At 44.6% G+C, this 25,794-nt stretch overlaps 1 protein-coding gene across 3 annotated transcripts in view; it reads right to left on the bottom strand.

Annotated features, from left to right (window-relative positions):
* LRRK1 (leucine rich repeat kinase 1) overlaps nucleotides 1–25,794 on the bottom strand; it is a 147,578-nt gene that overhangs the window by 91,743 nt on the left and 30,041 nt on the right. For 2 of the 3 annotated variants that reach the window (XM_073568825.1, XM_073568823.1), the window contains exons 3-5: nucleotides 12,573–12,736; nucleotides 4,628–4,799; nucleotides 1,859–2,038 (exon numbers count right to left, since the gene is read on the bottom strand). In XM_073568825.1, coding sequence (XP_073424926.1) covers nucleotides 1,859–2,038; nucleotides 4,628–4,799; nucleotides 12,573–12,736 — 516 coding nt within the window. Of the gene's footprint in view, nucleotides 1–1,858; nucleotides 2,039–4,627; nucleotides 4,800–12,572; nucleotides 12,737–18,912; nucleotides 18,930–25,794 lie in introns of those variants that run through there. The other variant, XM_073568824.1, reaches the window with a different exon arrangement.

Genomic DNA, 25,794 nt, shown 5'->3' with positions numbered 1-25,794 from the left:
GCAATGACTTGCCAGGTCTTTCACCGGGAAGGAACAACCACGGGAAGGGCAGTCTCCAATGAAGGAAACCACTTATGCCAAAACATGGTATCCATCCACAGACAGCTGTTTCGGGGTATTGCCCCTCATCAGTGTGGAGTAGGAAACTGGCTAGTAGGAGCAATGTGATGCCATGTGATGGTGTCTCCGCAGTGTTGGATGTTGATCTCCATGAGTTCATTCATCCTCATTTTTCACAGTCTTCTACTAGGCATTGCTCCTACTAGCCAGTTTCCTACTCCACACTGATGAGGGGCAATACCCCGAAACAGCGGTCTGTGGATGGATACCATGTTTTGGCATAGGTGGTTTCCTTCACTGGAGACTGCCCTTCCCGTGGTTGTTCCTTCCCGGTGAAAGACCTGGCTAGTCATTGCTTGGGTTGAGAAACATGTGATGGTGTCTCCGCGGCTGTTGATTTACATGTTTATAGGGAATATGTCACCAGTTTTTTGCCACCTAATTTGAAAGTAGCATAAAGTAGGGACAGAATGTCTGATTCCAGTGATGTGTCAATTACTGGGCTGCTTGCTGTAGTTTTAATAAAATCAATGTTTCATCAGATCCAAGGGGTAACATTTCTCCTTGCAGAGAGTAACATGTCAAGCCTGACATGCCAAGGTGAGGAGACAAGTCGCAATACTCCTCTGGGAAAAATGAAAATTGTCTCTTCAGTCTCTGCAAGGAGAAACGTTACCAATCCCGGTCAGACGCCTCTCACACAGTCAAAACAGATCTCACACTTTGCACTGATGAGGGGCAGTACCCCGAAACACAGTGTCTGCAAATTGAGATTTTGGTTTTGGCTTTTATCCCAAGTCATGTGATAAGGCTCGTTAGAGTTGATATTGACTTTTAAGATTGCTACTTCCTGTAGGTGGCGCTGCAGTTTTAGTCCTCTTCCTCTCTAAAGAGGCAATTTGCATCAGCAGGAGATTAACTAAAGTACTAGTAAACTAGTCATCCTAATTCAGGAGTTCTGTATAGCCCCACTGATTGGCACCTTTCTGCCTATGCACAGTGTACACAGCTGCCAATCAGTGGTGTGGGTGGGGTTATAAAGAGCGCAGCATTCAGAGAACTGGTAGATCACTGGCAAAGAAAATTTTTAGCAATCCTGCAGCAAGAAGGCCAGTAATAGACACCTTGCTGGAGTCACGGTCTGAGCAGTTACATCATGCTGTCGTTAGGTGCGGTAACAGAAACCTGGTGCAGATTGCCTTTAAAAAGTCCCTCATAATAGCATCCTCCCGCATTATCTACTCCTTTATTACTAGATAAACCGATAATTTGCTTTCTGGTTGCCTTTGTTATCTTTACCTTATTGCAAATCACTAAGGGGAGTTCATTCTTACATAGGGTGGTTCTTGGGCAATCAATCATATAACACAGCCATCATCAGACTAATCTTTATTAGTAGGTCCTGGTTAATCATCTCATTCAGAATTCACCTAAAACTTCTTTACCCAACATTCAGAACCACCCATCTGTCGTCTTTAATCCCTTCATCGGTGCTGACCACCTCCGAAATTTATACCAAAGTCTTCTCCTGTGTTGCAGCTCTTCCTCAGAATGCTCTCCCCCAGACTTGCCACTCATGTACAAAGTCTTAGGAGGGCACTAAAAATCCCCCTCTTCTCCATGAAGCCCATCACAATACTTAGATAATAAACTACACAACTTGTAGCTTTCTTACTGTTCTTTAGGTGCCTCCACTTTCTAATTGACATTTTACTTTCTGATGATCTAGATGACATTTGGTAGGATACACTTCTGTGAGATGTTAGAATAGGAAGAGAAATATGGATTTATACATTACCTGCCATACATGTGGCATAAAGAGGTAATTTGCGGAGAACTGGAAACTCGTTATTTCTTGTTGCATAGCAATCTGGGTCGGCATGATAGGTGAGGATTAGGAGCTTCACTAGGCCAAGATGACCCTGCTCACAGCAAGACACCAGAAGCCAGTTCAAGAGAGGCTTATGACTGCATGCATCTGAAAGGCAACATCAAGTTACATTACAAAGTCACCATGTAGTAGCACATTACTGACATTTGTGAATTAAGTGCGCTTTATGGAAAGCATCCATTTAAAAACGCCTACCGTTTCCTCACTTCAGTACCTCGGCAGACCTGTGTGTCTCCATAGTAACAGACTACAAACCGTGTAGTCCCATCCCGCATCCATACTCCCTTCCAGAAATCTTCTACTTCTTGCCAAGTTACTTAATGTAGGCAATAGAGTTGAGCGACTTTAGTCGGATCGGGGTCATGAAACAAAATTTGTTTCAAATGAAACTGGTCCAACTAGGGCAAAAAAAAAAAAAAAAAAAAAAAAAAAAAAAATCGGCGTTTCGTCCGAAACCTGACCCCAATGCAAGTCAATGGGAAATAAAAGTCGGCATTGAGCGGATGACATTCATCCACTCAATGCCGACTTTTATTACCCATTGACTTGCATTGGAGTTGGGTTTCGGACAAAACTCCGACTTTTTTTGCCCTAGTTGGACCAGTTTCATCTGAAACAAATTTTGTTTCATGATTCCCAATCCGACCAAAGTCGCTCAACTCTACTAGGCAAGAAGTATAGAAAAGTTGCAAGAGTGTACTAGGTTATGTCTCTACTTCTAGAAGCTACAAAATCCCAACTACATGCAATTTGATTTATTCTGTTACCATGGCAATGCATACCTCTGTATAGCAGGTGTGAGGTAGTGACTGGTATCACATGAAGGGGGCGCTGTGTATTCCCCCCAGGATGCGCACTGAGGCATATTGAGGCCATGAGAATGCATTGCAGTCACAGGCATAGCTGTGGTTGCAATGCAGACTAAATTGAGCATAGGTCTTGGACATGCTAGCTGTCCAAGGCAGATTTAGGGAAAACCTGCTCTGGGCTTTTGTGTATAGAAACAGACTGCAGATGGAAGTAGTGCAGTCCGTTTCATTCACGGCCTGGGTTTTCCATGTGGCTGAAGGCCACAGGTTGCTAGTTAAAAACCCTGCAGTATAGGGCTTGGGTGTGTCAGGTTCTGTTGTCAGTCTGGTGTTTGGAGGAGTGCAGAGCAGAAGGCTCTGCAGCGCTCCACCTGTGTGACCCAACACAGGCCAATAGAGTCAAACAGCCAAGGCAGCTGAATAGCCTGGCACCCACAGCTCACACAGCGGTGCAGTTGCCCACCGCAACAGGTCAGAGGAGGACTGGCATGTTTAGTGACTGTAAGGCTACTTTTACACTTACCGTTTTTTTTACGGACCGTTTTTCCGCAATGTTTACGGTCTGCTGCAATAACGGACCGCAAAAAAAAAAGCTTGCGGATAGCCGTTTTTCATTTTTCCAATACTATAGAAATAGTATTCGGAAAAAAAAAAAAAGACGGCATTCCACAAAACCAAAAGTCATGGGGCACAGCAAAAACAAACTTCCGTTTGTTTTTGCGGCCCCATTGATGTTTAATGGAGGTCGTGTCCATACGCCGTGAAAATGATCACGCAAGCTCGATCTTTTATCACGGCCGCAAATACGGCCCTCATGGCCGTATGGCACACGGCGCACCGTGGAATTTTTGCGGGTCGATTTTGCGACCCCATAGAAATCTATTGGGGCTGCAAAATCGGCCCAACACGGTAAAAGTAAAAGCAGCCTAAATTGGAGGATATGGTTCCTGGCTGCGATCCAGAGGATATCGTGCACGGTGTAATGCTGTGAGTAGAACACTAACACGGTGGTGGAGTCGCCCACGGCAACAGGTCTCAAGAGGAGGACTGGTGTGTGTAGTGACTAATACAGAGGATATGTTTCCTGGCTGCAATCCGGACGATATCGTGTGCTGTTTTTTTTTTACTTGAACATTAAAGAGCCGTTTTTGATTTGAACTTTGCTGGGTCACTGCCTCATCACTGCATAGTGTGCTACTGCCGCATCATAGAGGATTTTATTAATTGGTCATTTGTTAAGTAATTTTATGTTTCATAGCCTCCAATATGGGATGAGAAATGTAGACACTGATGGTGGGAATACCTAATGTCTTAAGTGAAACCACATCACAGGAAGATAAACCGCGAGCTGTGCCTCGCACAGGAAATGCCAAAAACGTGTGATGATCTATTACAGATCACACAGAAAATCAGTGACTGAGCGTCCGTGTCCATGCAGAATATCAGATATTGCATTAATACTATGACTGTATCAACGTAACGATGAGAATCATGATGATGGCGTCACATACCGCAAACAAGGCGAACGCATAAATGACACCATATTGTTTCTTATGTTAGGGATATATATGGCAGGGACTCATCACACGCACTGCTGGATCCTCGCACAGGTCCACCAGCTGATCAATGACTATAGTTCTGAAGATTTGTGATACATCAGTGTTAAGAATGCCGTAAGACAGAAATAGTAACAGTGTTGTGGTATTTCGAGCTCTCACTTCCTGAACATCTGCTCAACCACCATTTTTCATTCATTCCCATCCCCCCTAAAAACTCTAACAATTTGTATATTGCATTAAATAATTCATGCAGCCATCTGTGGTCAGAATAATAAAACAGTCCTTAAATAATAATAATGTACTTGTACCTGGCAAGGAATTAAGTAATAGTATTACAGCTTCTCTGTGACCGTAGTGAGCCGCCATAACAACTGGATTGTCGTCGCTGGGGTCAGTTGGTAAAACTACCTTGGCCTCATGGAGAAGATACCGTACGGAGAGCACATCCCCATAAGCAGCTGCGATTCGTAGGAGCTGGAGCTGTGCAAGAAGAAAAAAAAAATATTCATATTTAAAGGGGTTGTCCCACAAAGTTTATTTTAAAAAGACGCACTCCCATCAAAGCTGTTATCCTTTTAATACACTGCAGTCATCATATTACATAGCACTGTGCACTAAAGGGCATGTCACACTAAGAGATATCGCTAGCAATATCGCTATAACTAGTGACGTTATAGCGATATTGCTAGCGATATCTCTGTGTGAGATACTTACCTACGACCGGCTCCCCCGCTGGTTATCGCTGATCGCGCGAGAACAGGCTGGACTGTTTCTCGTCGTCAGCTTCCTGCGGCGCTTCCTGCTGGGGCGTCGAGCGACGCGTGGAGCCGGGCGGGAGGAAGCAGGATCACCAGGTGTGACAGGTAAGTAGCGACCCCCGACCCCTGCGATGTCGCTGGTGAGATCTGCCTGTGTGGCAGGTCACTAGCGACCACTTAGCGATGTACCAGCGATCCTGACTGCGTCATATCACTGGTCGGGATCGCTGGTGCATCGCTAAGTGTGACAGTACCTTTACAATTGCTCATTTTCCTTTCTACCAAGTTAATTTTTCTGTTTTCCATAAGGTCAATGACATCACGTGATTAATAACTGACTAGTTGAATTCTTCTAAGGCTACTTTCATACATCAGGTTTTCGGCGTCAGGCGCGATCCGGCGTCGTGTTCTTGACAGACAAAACCGGATCCGTCTCATCCGGTTAATCCGGTTTTTGTTCCGTTTTTTGACGGATTACGCCGGATCCGGTTTTTAAAATTGACCCTTGTGGCCTTCCGAACGGGATTGGCTACTGAAAAACTATATATAGCGTGTTCCTACAGCCCTTCTTTGACAGGTTGTAAAGGAGAAAGTGCAGGTTGGAGAGAAGAGCAAGTTACTGGCGAAGATGGATGTTGTGATTGGAAATATTTTGAAGAATTTGGCGGATTTTACAGCGGAGGCGAATCGTTTGAGGGTGATTGTTCTGGAGGAGAGAGCGAGACAGCAGCGCATCAGGCATCGTAGACGACGTTTGTGGATCCACCCCATCACAGCCAAGAGAATGAGGCGTGGGGTCTATTCTACACTCTGCATGGACCTTAGACGAAACCAGGATAAATTTTTTGGATATGTTCGGATGAAAATGGAGAAGTTTGATTACTTGGTGGAGCGCATTGCACACCTCATAAGAAAAGCGGACACCTATTGCCGCTTCTCTGTTTCACCCGCAGAGCGTCCGATGGTGACTTTAAGGTAAGCCACATTTATTGGATGTGCTCGCTTCAGAGCACACTTTCACTGCAATCTTGTTGGTGGTAGTTTGTATCTCCAAGTGTTATAGCTGAGTTTTGGTATGTAATGCTGTGATTTTAAACTAATTGATTGTTTTTTAATTCCCCACAGATTTCTTGCAACTGGAGAATCCCTTTCGTCACTGCATTTCCAGTACAGACTCGGGATTTCCACCATATCTGGAATAGTGAAGTACACATGCCGTGCACTGTGGGACTCCTTAGCTGAAGAGTTTTTACCAGAGCCCACAACAGAGAGGTGGATTGAAATTTCAGAAAAGTTTCAACAGATATGTCAGTTTCCCAACTGCTTGGGCGCTGTGGACGGGAAACATATCCGCATTGTAAAGCCAGCCGGATCGGGATCGGAATATTTCAATTACAAGAAATATTTTTCAATTGTCCTCATGGCCATCACTGACGCGGAATACAAATTTATTGCTGTTGATATTGGGGCCTATGGCTGCTCCAATGACTCTCAAGTTTTCAAACTGTCTGCCATGGGGCGTAAACTGTATGGAAACACCTTCCAGTTCCCACCCCCTAGACCGCTGCCGCAAACATCTGGTCCACCTATGCCGTTTGTCTGTGTAGGGGATGAAGCCTTCCAGCTGTCAGAACACCTTTTGAAACCGTACTCTAGCAGAGGATTGACAAGAACAAAACGCATTTTTAAGTACCGCCTCACAAGAGCAAGAAGAATGGTTGAATGTACCTTTGGTATTCTGACAGCCAAATGGCGGGTCCTATTGACTGCGATCAACCTCAAGACAGAAACTGTGGACGAGGTGATCAAAGCTTGCGTGGTACTCCACAATTTTGTTAGCTGCAAGGAACCCATTTCCATTGAGGACACCTCTGAAGAAACCACCTTGCAAGATTACCATGACATTACCACTAGAAGTTCTGTGACGGTTTCAGTAATGAGGGACAATTTTGCACTATACTTTAGGTCACCACAAGGCAGAGTACACTGGCAGGATGACAGAGTGTGAAAGATTTGTGCCCTTAACCAAACTTGTGTACCTTCTGTACCAACAGTATATACCTTTGCCAACCAAAGTTGGCTATCTTGTCATGGTCTTACTATTTTTACCTTTAGGCCACAGGTGTGTACCTGGTTGTGTTTTATGCAAAGTATTTCACCTTGTAACAAAAGTTGTGTACATTGTTAGGAAATCACCAACAATAAACACAACTTTTTAGGTGAAATACTTTGCTTCAAACACAACCAGGAACACAACTGTGGCAAAAAGGTAAAATTTACCCACAGTTATATACCTGGTTTTGAATACCTTTTTACCTTTGAAATACCCTGTATTTAACTTTTTTTTTTAAACATAGTTCGCCGCAGAAAGAAATGACAGACAACCATTGTAAAACGATAATTTAACTTTTATTTAAAATATTTTTTTTTTTGTAAAATGTTTTTAAAGTTTAAAAAACTTTTTTAATAAATGTTTGAAACCAACCAAATGGGCATTTTTATTACAACAAAAAACATTATAACTCGGTGTAGTGTGGGGTGGAAATAGTGCTGGAGGGGCTGCGGGACACTTCGACACTGGGAGTGTGGAGAGAGGACTGGGATCATGGTGGGGAAGGAACAGTTAGAGGTGAAGGTGTGGAAAAAGCTACAGAATGGGTGGACATGTGGGAGGCAGAAGAGGTGGTGGGCGGTGGAGTGGAGGGTTGTGCAGGGACTGTAGGAGCAGATGATGTTGATGGCAAGTTGTATGGGGAAGGAGTTTGGTACGGGGAAGGAGTTTGGTACGGGGAAGGAGTTTGGTACGGGGAAGGAGTTTGGTACGGGGAAGGAGTTTGGTACGGGGAAGGAGTTTGGTACGGGGAAGGAGTTTGGTACGGGGAAGGAGTTTGGTACGGGGCAGGTTGCTGGAAGTGGGGAGATGTCTGGTACTGGGGAGGTTGCTGGTACTGGGGAGGTTGCTGGTACTGGGGAGGTTGCTGGTACTGGGGAGGTTGCTGGTACTGGGGAGGTTGCTGGTACTGGGGAGGTTGCTGGTACTGGGGAGGTTGCTGGTACTGGGGAGGTTGCTGGTACTGGGGAGGTTGCTGGTACTGGGGAGGTTGCTGGTACTGGGGAGGTTGCTGGTACTGGGGAGGTGGATGGTATGTAATAGGAGGGGGAGGATGGAAAGTGGCTGGAGGGGGTGCAGGTGGAGGAACTACTGTGGTGGGAGGAGGAGGTTGGGAGGTAACGTGCTGGAGAGCACCGTGGCATGAATGCATTACATGCATCTGCTGGGTAGGAGTGTGGTTTGGCGAAGATCTTGCTTCTGAATGCATGGTTTGCAGAAGTGTCTTCACCTCCAGAATGCTGGAGTTGATCTGCTGAAAGCCTGCGGAGATTTGCTCTGACAAGACTTTTAGACAGTTCTGGAAAGATGCATTCAGATGCAAGAACTCTGGCGCATGAGTCTTTTCCTGACCCCTCTGCCGCTGCCGCCCAGTACCCGCAGGTGTACTAGAGGTGGCAGGGGCAGAAGGGTGGGGTAAAGGGAAATCGATCTCCTCACCAGCAGCTTCATGTAATGTAGGCGGCCACGATGCTCCTGTGCTGGTGGATGGGACAGATGGGTCGAATGTGTGGGAAGGCTGGGAAGGTGCAGATGTATCGGGGCGGTCGAAGTGTCCCTCGGTGCCGGTCTCCTCAGGGATCGCCTCAGAAGGGTCCAATCGTGCAGGCTCCCGAGTGCTGCTCATCGTGCTGTGGAATAAAGAGAAAAAAAAACAATTAAAATAGTGACATGGTATGGCCCTGGCTGAAAAAAAAAAAGTTACAGCTAAACATTTTTTTTCACATGTGGTGTGTAATATTTACCTTCTGGTGACCATTGTTTCCCGGAGGAACGACAGGGCTTGTGCGTACTTGTACTTGCTCCTGCATCCTCCAGATCCACTCGGGGCCCGCATCTCTTTATTGAACTCCTTCTTGAAACGATCCCTCACAGACCGCCACCGCTTCACAATTCTGTCCCCTGAAACGAGAAAGGAGTGGTTAGTATACAACATCAGTGTTTCCCAAACTCCAGTCCTCATGGTCCCCAGGGGTCATGTTTTCAGGATTTCCATAGTAAATGGAAATCCTGAACACATGATCCGTGGGGACCACGAGGACTGGAGTTCGGGAAACACTGGTTTACATCAAGCAACCGGTACTGTACATACTTACGCTCTTTAATCTGGGCCCGAGCATCGAGGTCCTCCCAGCGGTCCACAAGGAGCGAACAGATTTCCTCCCAGAGTCGTCGGTTAACGATCAGGTCAGCATGGCGGCGGTCAGCCATATTCCATAGCGGCTCCCTTTCTCTGACGAGATCGATGAGGTGGTCCACATCAATCCCTCCATCCTCACCGTCAGAGTCGGGAGCACGCTGTGAAGGCTGTTAAAGAAAAAGACAAAGATAACATAATTTGCCTCCACAAAAGAAATGAAATAAAAAGTGCAAAAAAACAAAGCAAAAATATTTATACTTACACGCTGGTGACCGCCGCGTTGCTGTCGCCGACGACCCTGGGAGGCACTGCGAGGACCTCTTTGCCGAGCACCAGATTGGGAAGACTAAAGAAGAAAACAAAAAATGTTATGTCTTTGGATGTAGGCATTTGTTTGCTGTGTGTGGTCTGCAGAACATTGTTTTCTATGTGTTGTGTGTAGTGTGATGTTGTGTTTCTGCGTTTGATGCCAAAAACTTACCAATTGTGAGCCCACTCCAGGTGTCTGTCCACCCCTTCCTTCTTCTTCTGGGAGCTCCTCTTCATCTTGTGATTCCTGTTTTGAAATAAAAGGCAATGAATAGACATATATTACAGAGATGATGGATTTTGGAAATAAAAACTTACCGTCAAACGCTGACGATGCGAGGGAGGGCTCCCAGAAGATGTGCTGTCTTCCTGCTGGCCAGACTCCATGCCTGTGGGTGGTGGTACTGCTGCTGCCAGTGCTTCCAGTGCTGCCACATCTCTTGGGCGGCTGTTGTATAAAGAGAAACAAAGGGGCAATGAATATCTTGATATTCCATGGCCCTAGTTTGGAGGAATGGGGGATTTGATAATTACCGTCTCTCATCTGCTGCTGGACTCCCCTCCCGTTGTTCAGCATGCTGCTCCATTTGGGGTGGTGGTGGTGGTGCTGATGGTGCTGCTGCAGTGGTCTCCTGCCTTCTCCTGCGCCTGGTTGCTGTCTTGCGTGGCATGTTGGGTGTGGCTGAGGGTCCCACTGTCATGCTTTTATATATGTGTCTTGTGGGCAGAGCTACTGAGCATGCTCAGACCAAAAAAAACGGATCCGGTTGTCGCCGGATCTGGCGCATTGCGGCGCTCATAGGCTTTCATTGTTTGAAAAAGCCGGACACGCCGGATCCGGCGTGTCCGGCTTTGTCGCCGGAGACAAAAAAACGTTACAGTAGCCGTTTTTTCCAGACGCCGGATCGCGACACATTGCCGGATCCGGCGAAAACCGGATGAAACGCATGGCCATCCGGCGCAAATGCAAGTCAATGGGGGGGAACCGGATCCGGCATTGCATTTCGCCGGATCCGGTTTTTGTCAAAAGCGCCGGATCGCGCCTGACGGCGAAAACCTGATGTGTGAAAGAGGCCTAAAGGTGGTTTCACATTAGCGATTCAGGCAGCAGCGTCGTCCTGCGCACGGCTGCCGCTAAGCCCCGCCACACCTCCTCTGGTAGCTCCACCTATGGGCGCATGACGCTGCATGCAACCTGCGTCCCCTATCTTTAGCACTGTGAAGATGAGGATGAATGAACTCATGGAGATCAACATCCAACACTGCGGAGACACCATCACGTGTTTCTCAACGCAGTGATTCTAGAGCACTGCCCCCATCCCTTATGGGAAATATGCAAAACATGCAAAACAGAAGCCGCGGAGACACCATCACATGTTTCTCAACGCAAGCAATGACCAGCCAGGCCTTTCCCCGGGAAGGAACAACCACGGGAAGGGCAGTCTCCAATGAAGGAAACCACCTATGCCAAAACATGGCTGGCTGGTAGGAGCAATGCCTAGTAAAAGACTGTGATGGTGTCTCCGCAGTGTTGGATGTTGATCTCCATGAGTTCATTCATCCTCATTTTCACAGTCTTTTACTAGGCATTGCTCCTACCAGCCAGTTTCCTACTCCACACTGATGAGGGGCAATACCCTGAAACAGCTGTCTGTGGATGGATACCATGTTTTGGCAAAGGTGGTCCCATATACCCGTCATACATATCCACCATCCCATAGGCCCGTGCCCATATACCCGTCATACATATCCTCCATCCCACAGTCCCGTGCCCATATACCCGTCATACATATCGCCCATCCCATAGTCCCGTGCCCATATACCCGTCATACATATCGTCCATCCCATAGTCCCATGCCCATATACCCGTCATATATATTCTCCATCCCATAGTCCCGTGCCCATATACCCATCACACATCCTCCATCCCATAGGCCCGTGCCCATATACCCGTCATACATATCCTCCATCCCACAGTCCAGTGCCCATATACCCATCACACATCCTCCATCCCATAGTCAACCATTATGACATCATAATGAGCGGCGGGGCTTGATGACATCAGCGTCGCCATGGCAACCATTGTGACATCATAATGAGGGGCGGGGATTGACGCGCACACACTTTTTCCCCAGTATGTAGATAGGGGCAAAATTGTTTGGTGAATTGGAACGCGTGGGGTTAAAATTTCGCCTCACAACATAGCTTAGGACGCTCTCGGAGTCCAGACGTGTGATTGTGCCAAATTTTGTGGTTATAGCTGCGACGGTGCGGATGCCTATCCCGGACATACACACATACATACACACTTTGAGCTTTATATATTAGATATGAAGATCGGTGGTGGGTCCAACACCCGGCATCCCCACCAATCAACTGTTTTTTGTGTATTGCCACCAAATGTAAACACTTTGAATGGATCTGCAACATGCGGATCAATTCAATGTATCACACCACTCACCTGCCAAGCTCAGCACCGCCACACTAGTAGGCCCCATTAGCAGGGCTGTGGAGTCGGAGTCATGAGTCGGAGCCCATTTTGGTGGAGTCGGTGTCATGGAAATTGAGGAGTCGGAATCAGAGGTTTGGCTTCCTGACTCCACCGCTCTGCCCACTAGTCTCGGTTTGTTTTGCCACACTGATCACGTGCCAAATAAACATTCCCGTGACCAAAATAGCAAATCACTGGTTTCAGAGGTGACACCCATATGAATGGCACAAAACCGCTGAGGCCAGGGATTGGTTGCAGCAGTTTCAAGGATGTGTAGCAAATGATCACTGCAGCAAACTAAACAAACACCAGCTAAGTGGCAGCGCTAGAACGGACAAGGATTTTATTTTTTCTTTCTTTTATTTCTTTTAGGAAACAAAAATATTTTATGCTCCGGACACCAGCTTTCATTTCAACCTTCACAAATACCAGTGACAGTTTATACCTTTTCGGGCCGTGGAAGGTTTTCCTCGCAGGCAGCTTTGACCAGATCATGTGTTTTGTCACTCTCCCCTTCAGAGTATGCAGCCTGGATCTCCGCGATCACTGGACTCTGGGTCACCACTAGCTCCCCGGGAATGGACTGCTTGTTTCCCATGCCTGTGGAGCCTGAGGAAAAAATAAAAATGTATCTAAATAGTTCAGTAAATATTAATAGTTAGAACATTTTATCTACAGAGCGCAGTTAGATCATGGCCAGACCATTATATTTACAGAATCCAGTCAACATGAAGATGTGGACTCTGGACCAATATCCACTCATCAACATTTTCCAAGAAGGAAAAGTCATGGAATTAAGGAAATCAGAGGATGGATAGACAAGTAAATGATATGGAAAGGATGGAAAAAAGGAAACAAACGTTCAAAACACCTTGATTTACTCAGCATCAAGTACGAGAGCCACAAGTAGAAATCCTGGCACTTACACGCCTTGGCTGCCATCCGGACGGTTTTTAATGATTGAGAAATGTGCAGGCACCAATGCACTTGCGCGCACAGATAATGAAGATCCGCTGCTGGCAACACCCTTTACAGTTGCCGACCAATACTATTCCAGATATGCTCGACGTGAGTCAAGTCTGAGGATGCACCATGAAGAGAACCTCTCAAGGGAACATGAAATTGCCCAGGAGCCGTTTTTAAACATGACAACCCTAGGCTGCATGGTGCTCGTAGTATTATGAGCAGCTTTCATGTCCTAAACGTGGTACCATGGCCTGCAGTGTCTTTGGACTTGTCTCCCATTGCTTGGCAATTGCTAAAGGAGCTGCCAGCAGTGGATATTGATGGTTTTCTTGGCCATTGTTCAAACAACCATTAATAACTTCATTAACAGCATGCCAAGGCACGTGAGTGTGTGTATTTACGTGTCTGGCGCTCAAACTTGATACTGAATAAGATAACTTTTTTTCATCATTTGCATTTCATTAACATGTTTATCACTCCTCCGATTTCCATATCTCCATGAATTTTTCCTCTGTGTTGCAATATCAATGTTGAATAGTGTATGTACAGAACTCAGTCAGCATACTGACACTAGATTATATGTACAGAACCCGATCAAGATACTGACACTAGGTCATTATATGTACAGGATACAGACACTAGGCCATTATCTACACAGAAACTGGTCAGGATACAGACATTAGACCATTGTATGTACAAAGCCTGGTCAGGATACAGACACTAGACCATTATGTGTACAGAACCCGGTCAGAATGCGGACAATAGAACATTATTCGTACAGAACCTGGTCATTAGGCCATTATATGTACAGATCCCAGTCAGGATACGGACAGTAGGCCATTGTATTATCTACAGAGCCCTGTCACTAGGCCATTATATCTACAGAACCCAGTTAGGATATGGACACCAAACCATTGTATGTGCAGATCCCAGTCAAGATACGGACAGTAGGCCATTGTATTATCTACAGAGCCCTGTCACTAGGCCATTATATCTACAGAACCCAGTTAGGATATGGACACCAAACCATTGTATGTGCAGAACCCAGTCAGGGTACAGACACTAGACCATTCTAAGTACAGAATCCTGTCACTAGGCCATTATATGTCCAGAACCCGGTTAGGGTGCAGACACTAGGTCACTCTGTTCAGTACAATAATCATCAAGCACAATGTAATACTGTGGCCAAGAGTGGAAAAATATCACTCTCCCAGAGTAAACACCCAATAAAAATGGGTTAGACGGACAACTTCCAAATATATTGCAAACAAAAGAAATGGAGTATGAATGTCCCACGAAACATGATGAAAAATGAATAACTTTTATTAGAAAAATCACATACAAATGTAGTATCCAACAAACCATTACAATACAGACACAGAGCGGGAATATGGAGGAGACATGGAGATAAGTTGGGGAAGGAAAGGGAGACCATATATATCCCAAGGGGGCAGAGTCAAAATAACAGTCATTATATGTATTTCCCAATGGCGTAAGGAAGTTGAAAAAAAACAGAGGAACATAGAGACAATGCCCAATATCAACTCCCAATAATTTAAGTTATTCACTCATGCTTACCCATAAATCAAAGGGTGACTCCCCCAACTTGCCCAGCAGCCCCTTGACGTTCAATTCGCGGTCCAGCTTTTTAAAAAAAAACTCCATGTCTCCTCCATATTCCCTCTCTGTGTCTGTATTGTAATGTTTTGTTGGATACTACATTTGCATGTGATTTTTGTAATAAAAGTTGTTCATTTTTATGATGTTTTGTGGGACATTCATACTCCATTTCTTTGTTTGCACTAGGTCACTATGTGTACAGAAACTGGTCAAGATACAGACACTAGACCATATTGTGTACAAAACCCGGCCTGGATACGGACATTAGGTCATTGTATATACAGAACCCCGTCAGGGTACAAAATCTAGGACATTATGCGTACAGAATGTTTACAGAAACATTATAAGTACAGAACCCGGTCACTAGGCCATTATATGTACAGAACCCAGTTACGGTACAGACACTAGGCCACTATGTGTACAGAAACTGGTCAAGATACAAACACTAGACCATTTTGTGTACAGAACCCAGTCAGGATACGGACACTAGACCATTAGGTCTACAGGACCCGGCCTGGATACGGACATTAGGCCATTGTATGAGAAGAACCCGGTCAGGGTACAGACACTAGGCCATTATGTGTACAGAAACTGGAAAAGAAACGGACATTAGGATACTGTACAGTATATACAGAAACCGGTCAAGATACTGACACAACTCCATGATACGTACAGGATACAGACACTACCCCATTGTGTGTACAAAATCCGATCAGGATACAGACACTACGCCATTATGTGTACAAAATCCGATCAAGATACTGACAGTAGGCCATTATGTGTACAGAACCTGGTCAGGATACGAACAGACCATTATATGTACAGAACCTGGTCAGGATATGGACAATAAATCATTATTTGTACAGAACCTGGTCAGGATGCAACTGCTAATCAAGATGCAGAAGAAGGATCTTTATATGGAAAAAATGTCGTTAGGATGAGGATGCAGGACATTTGTCAAGTCACAACCTGATCAGGTTTTTAATTTACAACTATTAATAATTATAAAAATTCTCATAACAGATTACCGGCACTTTTCATTAACAACAGAGTGCATATAAAAGGTATTTTTGCCTTTCAGCAAATCTGTGAATTGACCATTAGTATATTTGCACACCACCTACTGGGGTCATCTGTGTGTTTTGGCTACAGTTCTTTGCCATCTGAAGGCATCACAGAATAGAGGGGTAGGTGAAAAGCTCTGCATATAGAACTTTATTATTTTGGGGTAGTAAGTTTGTTAATTGCTGCATGTATCTGTAGTGTAAGTCCATCTCCCTCCAAGATGGCAGGCAGTATGGTAAACCCACTTTAGCTGTGGAGGTGCAGAGGGTCTCATCTGGGCCCAGTGCCTGAGGAGGCTCGACCACTTGTCCAACATCTAAAAAAGCAGCAAATATCACATTATGATAAGAAGGTGATCTGAAGCAGATGTTTCCAAGCAGCTTGAGGCGCCTAATGTGTGCAGAGCTCTACTTTTTGCTATGTTGCACAGGCTGTGCGCACAAGACGTGGCAGCGATGTAAACAGGTTTTGGAGAAAACAAGGTTTCTGACAGATGGAGCTTTCCTCACTGCTCATTATACAAAATAAATATAGAAGCCAATAAGCCACAGGAATGTGGAACACGTCTTCTTATCTAACAAGAAAAAGGCCAACTGGAAAACACGGACAAGACATAAATGGAAAAAAAAAAAGAAATTTGTTACAGGAAGGATCATCCTTTTGAAGCTGCTAAACATTGTGAATTCATTAAAAGGGTCCCAGGACTTCAAGTTTTGGAAGTGTGACGGGTGAAACGTCAGGAAAAAGAAGCTTTCTTCTAATTCTCCGGTTTACATAATGCTGACAGATTCTGGCTATTGCGGCTTGTTAATTATTCAGAAAATTTTCGAGTCGCCAAGACATCTGAGAGCACTCCTGGGGTTTACAGCAATAGCATTGCGGCTTCTTCTAGCTCAAGGACAAATTCATTCTTTTCACACCCAAAAACAAAATATTTAAAATCTTTGTGGAAAAAAAAAAGAAATTCTGCAAATATTGGAACAAATATTACTGAATAAATACAAATACAATACTTTTTTATTGCAATAAATAAACATAGTTAAACCTTGAATGTTAATGTAACTTGAATTCCCAGTAATTGCCCAAAACTGAAAGATCCAGAAAATATCAATCCTGTGAAAAACAAGTCAAACATGCATTTGGTTCAGATTGAAAATTGCGTTCCCTTTGTCACAAAATATAATGGTACCTATGGTTGCCCATAGAGTTGAGCGACTTTGGTCGGATCGGGTTTCATGAAACAAAATTTGTTTCAGATGAAACTGGTCCGACTAGGGCAAAAAAAGTCTGAGTTTCGTCCGAAACCCGACCCCAATGCAAGTCAATGGGGAATAAAAGTCGGCATTGAGTTGGTGAATGTTTCGGACGAAACTCCGACTTTTTTTGCCCATTGACTTGCATTGGGGTCGGGTTTCGGACGAAACGCCGACTTTTTTTGCCCTAGTCGGACCAGTTTCATCTGAAACAAATTTTGTTTCATGAAACCCGATCCGACCAAAGTCGCTCAACTCTAGTTGCCCACATGTAACCAAGGCCTTTATCTGAATTAACACATCCGTGCTTCAGTCTGAGTATGGACCTTCTGACCCAAACTCAACAGCCTCATACAAGGCTTTTCAATATATCTCCGGTGACCGGTCCATGCATCGTGGTCCGTACTCGGACCGTGAAACACAGATCTGTGAATCCGACCTCTACGTTAATTGAATGCCACATTTTGTATCCGCTAAAGCTACGGATTATATTGTATTGGAATAAAAACTGATCCACGATGAAACCAATGCAGTCTAAAGGAAGCATATCAGTTTGCACCAATAAAAGGGAAACAAAAAAGTTATTTTCAAGAATAAGAAAGTGCAGAAAACACTGTAATCTGGTTAATTTTAATTCATATAAAGAAAATAGATCCAAACAGGAAAATACGAACAATCACGCCAAGCGGAGATCAGTTTGCAGTACATTCGCATTTTTTTACATCTGTGTCAAAACAGACTATTTTCGCTCGAGTCATCGGTTTTACATTTGTGCTGCTTCAGTTTTTTTTTTTTTTTTTTTTCCTCATTCATTTTTTAAAAACTGAAGGAGGTAGAGTCTCTGACCTTTTATTTAGCAACCGACTCTTAATAATGGATCATTTAAAAATGGATGAACCTCAAATGGAACTATGAAATAAAAAGGACGTAGTTTGATTCTGATCCATTTTTAATGGCTCCACATAGATTTTAATGGCACAGTCCGATCCACAAAACGGATGAGAAAAGGACATGCTCCGAGTGTCATGGATCAGAGACACAACGATCAGTTTTTAAAACGGATGAGTGTTTAGGTCCATGAAACTATGGGTTGGTGTGCTCACAGTTTTTTAAAAAAAAAAAATGGAGCGTACAACAGACGGCACGCGTACAACGGACGGTAGACTACAACCAATGCGTGATTGCAACCTTCACCTAGGTTCACACTATTGTTTGCTATTTAATTTCTGTTCTATCAGATCAATACAATACTGAACTTCTGTAAAGAATGTCAGTCCAATCACACAGTGCCAGATGGACACCATTGACTATACCAGGGATCTATTTGGTCTGTTTGGGTGTCTGTCATTTTAAAAGAGAAAAAGCTAAACATACTGCACCAATTCTTCCGGTAAAGATGAAGGAACTTGTGATGGGGGCTCTGAGTCGAGAGTCCACATAGCCTTAGCCTTGAAACCACGGACCCTAAGCAAGCGGTATAGTCAGTAACAGGTAAAGAACAAAACCGATCCTGACCACAAGAATGGATTCCTGTACTAAATTGTGTGGACAAGAAAATACAAAATACAGGATACGGGAAGCTGCACATTGTAGACATCACACTTCATTTCTTATACCACCTCCAGATCATCATACAGTCTAACGATTATATACCCTCATCCCTCCATATCCCACCTTTAGGCTGAAGGAGAGAAGTCACAGCTACGGCACAGACAAGGAAGATTACAAGGAGTGAAGTCAGGACACCTCTGCGGCAATCCATGGGAAGAAGCTGAGTGCAATTACACAGTGTCCATGCAGAAATTCTCTGCTTCTTCCACAAGAACATGTAATGACTGCCATGTAAGACAGGTAGGACAGAAACAGAGGAAAACAACCAACCTTTTCATCATTGGGAAGCATCAGCTGGATGACAGGAGCTGACTACATGAGAACGAGCATCTTCCACAATGCACCAGTACCGGCATATTCCCAGTATGGATGGAAATGACCTTCCTGCAATGAAAGCATCTCTGGATACAAGGACCTTGTGCGGAGGCTTGCTCACCTCAGACAGACGGAGATAACAGAGAGGGAGGAGGGAGAGACGGCATCGTCTGAAACCTTCCTGGCACTTTTCAATTCCCTGTCCCATTAGCCTAGTGTAACATAAGCTTCCGACTCTTCAGAGAGGTTTTAGTAAGAATAGATGTAAGGATAATGCTGCGGGCACTGCTGTAATGGCATCTGCTGAAATGTAAAGGTCTGATCCACGTTCAGGAGTTGCTGCGGGTTTGAGACTGCATATTTATGAAGCGTCAAAAACGCAGAAGCCAGATGCTGCAGCATAGTGGATGGGATTTCTAGAAATCCCATGTCCACCGTGCGTCTATGTTACCCTGCAGATTACCCACACAGAGTGACACGTCTTTCAGGACCGCAGCAGATCAATTTCTCTTGCACATGCAGATTTTCCCCATAGACTTGCATTAATGAGGAAAATCCGCATGTGTAAAAATACGTAAATGTGTGTCCGCTAATTTGCATAGTAGGTATGGAAATTCTGCAGGATCACAACCGCAGCAGATCCTGAACTTGTGAATGTACCCCAATAGCAGAGACCATTGGCAACAGGGGGCACTCATTACAGGTGGAGGAAAGGTGATCCCGGCAGCTAAATAGGAAAGGGTTCTTCACAGTTAGAGCAGTCAGACTGCAATACCATCCCACAAGAAGTAGTAATGTAAGAACAGCTGGGTGATTTCCTCAGTACACATGTTGGGGTATAAATAATCTAATGATAGAAAAAGTATAACTGGTGGAGAAAGTCTGCACTTGATGGACCCTATATGACTATGTAACTACGTAGGGTGAGAGGACGCTTTATATACCTGTGTAAGGGGTATACTACATGACTGGTATACCTTTCCTTTCTCGTTTGTTCCGGTGCTGTATGTAATAAGTATGTATAATTGTTTCTATATAATGGTACTGCTAAACGATTGTGTATTACCGATTCTATATAATGGTACTGCTACACTATTATGTGTATTACCGTTTCTTGCTAAATCTATATGTGAAAAGATGATTCTTTGTGCTGCTATGTGTAGTGAAAGCGTAGTGACTACTTTTGGCCACTAGATGGGGGGCATTATAGGTTAGAGTGTGTATAGTTCACAGTTACATACATAGGAGGGGTCAGCTGCAGTTAAGAAAGGAAGGACTTCCTGATATCACTGAGTCGGGCCAGGGGAGCCCATAGCTCCTGCATGGGCTTAAGTGCCCCAGGAGTTGCAGAGACCACGAAACGTTCCTGAAGATTAGAGCCCAGCCATATAGTGTTCGTGGCCAGGATTTCACCAGGGGAAGCAACAGTGCTAGCGGTGCAGTATTAGTGTGACTGCAGTTGCCGGCGAGGACCATGCAGTACAGGCAGGTCTCTCATGATGTGGCAGCTTGTTACGTGGGCTGGCGCCCTCAGAACCGGGGCGAAACGGCTGAGGGAGTCCTTAACGAAGTAAGGCTTAACAGAGGACGCTGGAGGATCGAAAGGTGCGGTCCGTCCCGGAAGTGAGCTTAGTGAGAGAGAGGAGGACAAGGACAGCGAAGTAGTTACCTGTTGTGACTCCTGATGTTGATGCTGGAAGGAATATGAATACGCTGTCAGTAAAGTTATATGTTTGCAAGTTGAATTGGACTGTGGCTCTTTTTGTGCTAAACCGGACTAAGGAATCCTCCAGGAACGAAAAGAGGACCCTGACAGTGCCGAGGAAGAGGCCACAGGTATGCTGACTAAGGGACACTATGTTTATGTGAGGGAAGGCCAGGGTGTGGTGGAGCAGAAGTCCTCAGCTACAACTATCACCCTGGTCCGCTCTTTCACTTGCACAATTATTTTTCCCTCCATCCTTATCCATTAATAATTACGTACTTTCTTTCTCCATAATTTTACTGCATAGGAGAATTAAGAGTTTCCCTGCATTTCTCATAAGAATAGAAGCCCTATGGATTTCTACAGATTTCAAATGTGAGCAAGACAAAGGCCCATGGAAGCCATGCAATAGTACAAGTATAATAGTGGTAATTGACAGTCTTCCAATTATGAATGCTCATGCAGCGACAGCTGTCAATCACTGGTAGTACCTCCCACTGGACTCCTATGCATACAAACACCTGATATAAACACAAGATATACTGAACCTGTTCCCACAAAGCTCTATATCATTCTGCTCAGCTTCTCCTTCGCTATATACTGTCCTGTCCACAGATCAGACTGCATGTACAACAGTACAGGTTCCCTTGAATCATATAAAGCACTCAGGCTAGTCTCCATAAAGTCAATGGGCAGCCAGGCCATCAGCCACATACAGGGACTATAGAAAGTCTTCAGAAATAGTTCTGCCATGATTCTTTTTATGATTTTTTTTACATACTGACAAAGTGAGTGAGATCCTTGAAGTCCCATACACACGTGGCTAATTTTGTGCCTGTAGATTTCCAGCAGAATCGAATCTGCGGCATGTCGATTCTTGCGTTTTTTACAGCAGATTTCACCCATACTAAAAATGGGAACGATCCACAACAAAAAAAGAAAGCGGCAAATATATGAATATTTTAAGCAGCGTTTTTCCTTCCAACGCATGAGAATTTTCAGCAAAATTTTCTGCCGCAGATCCTGATCGTGTGCACATAGCCTAACAGTGGCGTGTAGACATTTTCTATCCACTGTAGCCACTTACCTCCCAGATCTGCCTATATAATGAACACAAAGCCAATAAGCCCCCACTACAGCATCCACGAATCAGATAGAGGCCACGTAACACAAAGATGTGGTGCTCCGAGGCCAAAGAGCCAGTGAGCTCACAGACCTGTCTGTGCTCGGCTGCCATGCATTCGGGCCATTCAGTAACACTAAACCTTGACTTTCTCATGTTTTCATATACAAGTAAAGAAACAAATAAGAATGATTTCTGACGCCCTCAAGTTCTGGTTTACTGTCAGCTCTGCCATACACGGAGCATAAATCACGCCCATCAATGATGCCGCCCAGAACCTCCAACACAAAGCATTTCATTCACCGGCTGAACAGTAAAACCAATAGAGAAACAAGTCCATCAGTAATTACCTGCATGGAGCAGACCGCAAACTCCAGGACAGAGACATAACTCATTTCTTATTACCGCTGGCACAAACAAATGTTTTCCATGCCAGGATGTGTTTGTCTCCATGACACAGCCCCTCATGCTGGGCAGCACTGCGCCACTTATTGATAAATGAGACATAACGAGGCAAGTGATTGTATCCCGCATCACGCTCCATCTGGGGACTTTTCATTCCCCTCGCTGTTATGAATGGGTCACCGAGGAGGATAGCAGGACCAGGCTAAGCCACCAGAAAACCAGAGAGGTTGGTAACTAAGTGGATTGCAGACCCCTGATCCTATCCACACAACTAGCAGTAGCCATGGAGCGTACCTAGGATGATCCTAGACGCCTCGGCACAGCCAGAGAGCTAACTAGCCTAAAGCAAGAAAGGTGAAATCTAAACTGCCCCGGAGCAGACCCCAAAGGAATAGACAGCCCCCAAACATATTGTCGGTGAGACAAGATGAAAACACAAACGCAGGCAGAAAAATAGACTGAGCAAATGATGGGGCCCAAACTGACTAGACAGGACAGGAAAGGAAAGACACTGTCTGCAATCACGCAAAAAACCCTGAAAAATCCAACTCGTCTGATGCACAAAAAACACTGAAGTCACACGACTTCCCCCCACTATATCAGCACTCTAGTATATACTGAAAGCAAAGCAAAAAGAGACCAATATAACAGGGGACAGAACAAACTGACACAAGCAGTAACATATGGTGATCCAGCACAGCCCCAGCAGGGGCAAGCTGACCCTCAGAAAGCAGAGAGACAAAACCAGATCAAATGCAAAAAGATTAGCAAATGAACCACTTAGCTGAACCATGCAAGAACTGAGCAGGAGACATCAGACCTCAGAAGGCACAGGAAGAAAATCACCAGCAGGGATTGAAGGAAGTCAGTTGTCTTCAATAATCCAGTCAGAAACCCCAGATCTCCAATAGTCATCATCATTATCAGGTGGCAAGCCTCTGTCAATCTGACCAGCTCCACTACCTCCAGTAACCACCAGAGGGAGCCCAGAAAGAGAACTCGCAGCACCTGTCAATCTGACCAGCTCCACTACCTTCAGTAACCACCAGAGGGAGCCCAGAAAGGGAATTCACAATACCTCTCTCTCTGTGTACATGAACACCGTGATCCAAAGCATCATCCTCACAGCGGCCCAAAATGTTTTACCAACAGAACCACCATGTTGCTGAAGGGGTTATCCGTCATAATACATTTTCTGATTATTGTTCAGAACTTTGACAATGTGCTGGGAAAAGCATCTGTACCGTCATATTGCAGCCCTGTAAGACCCTCATCTAGAGGCTACAAAGTATATGTCTCCTTCTGGAGGCGTCCGTATGTCTCTGTATCACACACTCAGCCCAATGTCTCGCTCATCTTGTGGGGGCGAAGGGTGCTTTCGCATTGCGCTTTTCTCTCCATAGACTATAATGGTGCCGGCAAAGCGAACTTGCGCTATGATACATGCATAATTTTCGGGGGCACACTTAGACTTTAGTAGACTTTTTCCAATATAATATGAGAGCAGCATAATATAGGTGCTCAATTATGAGTATCTCAGCACAGGAACATTTTTATTTTTAATACCTTCAATTGTAGAAAATTATTATTATTCCCAGATCTATTGACTAAAATGTACTTTGTTCATGGGTAAACCACTTTTAGATGTTCTTCTGACAAGTGAGAATTGTCAGAGTTACGTGTTGGCCCGTGTAACTGCAATGACTATTAGGACACAGGGGGAGTGAAGCTTGGCGGTCATTGGAAGTTTTTCTTTGTAAAGTCTTCTTCACATGTGCGTTTTTTAAGGACCGCAAATAATGACAAAGTCAGTACCGTAATAGGTGTATTTTTTTAATAAATATGTCAAACAGGGTGTTTTGTATTATTTCAAATAAAGGACATTATTCTTGCTGTGTCTTTTTTTACAATATAGAACAAGAAAAAGTAGTGTGTAATAAAGGTCATGATCAACCACACAATGACAACAATATATTGAGAAAAATATAACAATTTTATTAATGTGAATACACAAAAAAAAACACACTTGTAAAGACAAATTTAAAAACAATTAAAAGGCCAAAAATAGGCCATATAGGATTTCTGAATATTTACATTCACCATTCATATTTATTATTGTCTGAACATCTTGGCTAGGGCTTTTTTATATGGTTTCATCTTTATGATGGTTATTTCAGCCTATTATCATGTTTTGTGGATGTGATCTTACATGCCACTAGTCAGTGCAATATTGGGTGAGGCGGGTATGCAGTTTGACTGTTATTAGTCTCATTTACAAACCAGACAGGATCAAGGTTTATTGCATGTAATTTGCCTAGCACTTTGGAGGAGGTGTGGTCCTTATATGGTCCTTTGGTGGTTGTTCTATATGGCCTATTTTTGGCCTTTTTAATTGTTTTCAAATTTGTCTTTACAAGTGTTTTTTGTGTATTCACATTAATGAAATTGTTATATTATTCTCTGTATATTGTTGTCATTGTGTGGTTAATCATGACCTTTATTACACACTACTTTTTCTTGTTCTATAGTTTAAATGCAATTGTGTGTGGTCTTTGATCCCCTTCTATATTGAGTAGTGCCCTCAAGTCTCCATTTTGCTCTTTTTTTACAATATGACTATGGGATTATAATGGGGGTGTCTTATAGACGCCTCTTCATTAATAACCACTGGGATTGGCGTCGCCGGACAATACAAAGTTGACATCAACCCTATAGCCCTACTTGCCACAGGATAAGTGGGAAGAGCAAGGCTGAGTGACAGATTATGGAACATCTTATGGATGCTCCCTTTTTGGGATGGCTGGGGACTGATGTTGTTAGTCTGGGGGGGGGGGGGTGGTAGGACAATTTCTTCCCAGGCTATTAATATCAACCTACATCTGGTTTGAATTTATATGGGGACCCTACATCATTTTTATTCTGGGTTCCTCCACACATTTGTATGGGTGGCGAGGATGGGTAATTAGATGGTGCTGCTGATGCCGATAGGCGGGGGAGGTGTGCTGATCCAACAGGGCTGGGGGGTGACCCACTTCTTGACGCAAACAGACTGGAGACTGAGACAGGAAAGTGCATTCAACAGGTCCATGTTTTATTCACCAACTTCCTTGATGGCTTCCACAATGACAGGACTTTTGGCAATCCCTTTTCACACAGACCCGGGTACCTTCTTTCTCTGTCTGTGTCGCCGTCATGGTGTCCTCTGCGGTTCTCCTCACTGTGGCTGCCCTAGGCACTTCCAACACAGCGTTTCCAGAGTACACTGTCCCTTAATTCGCCCAGACTGTCTCCGTCTGATGCTTCTGTGTTCCTGGGTCACCCCCCGTGACCGTCTCTACTGTCTGGTGCTCTCTGAGGGCTCTCCACTGCACAGAAGACCCTCCTTAATAGTGAGCTCCCCTGGCTGAATGACTTTCTGGAAGCTCCTCCCAGCCTTTATGCTCCCAGCCTAGGTAGCTCCACCCACTGTCATCTGACAGTCACCTTTGACCAATGAGTGTGAACTTGACCTGTGGCAGTTACGTAACCACTCTCTTCTGTGCTCCCCACTGCCCTCGAATGGTCACACTCAATACGGCACCCTTTTTTCTTCTTCTCAGTGCCT

Source organism: Dendrobates tinctorius, unplaced genomic scaffold, assembly GCF_039654945.1.
Source record: "Dendrobates tinctorius isolate UK_male_01 unplaced genomic scaffold, ASM3965494v1 ptg000022l, whole genome shotgun sequence".
Classification (NCBI taxonomy): Eukaryota; Metazoa; Chordata; class Amphibia; order Anura; family Dendrobatidae; genus Dendrobates; species Dendrobates tinctorius.
The sequence above is the reverse complement of the archived record's forward strand: the minus strand, read 5'-3'. Positions and strand labels throughout refer to the sequence as shown.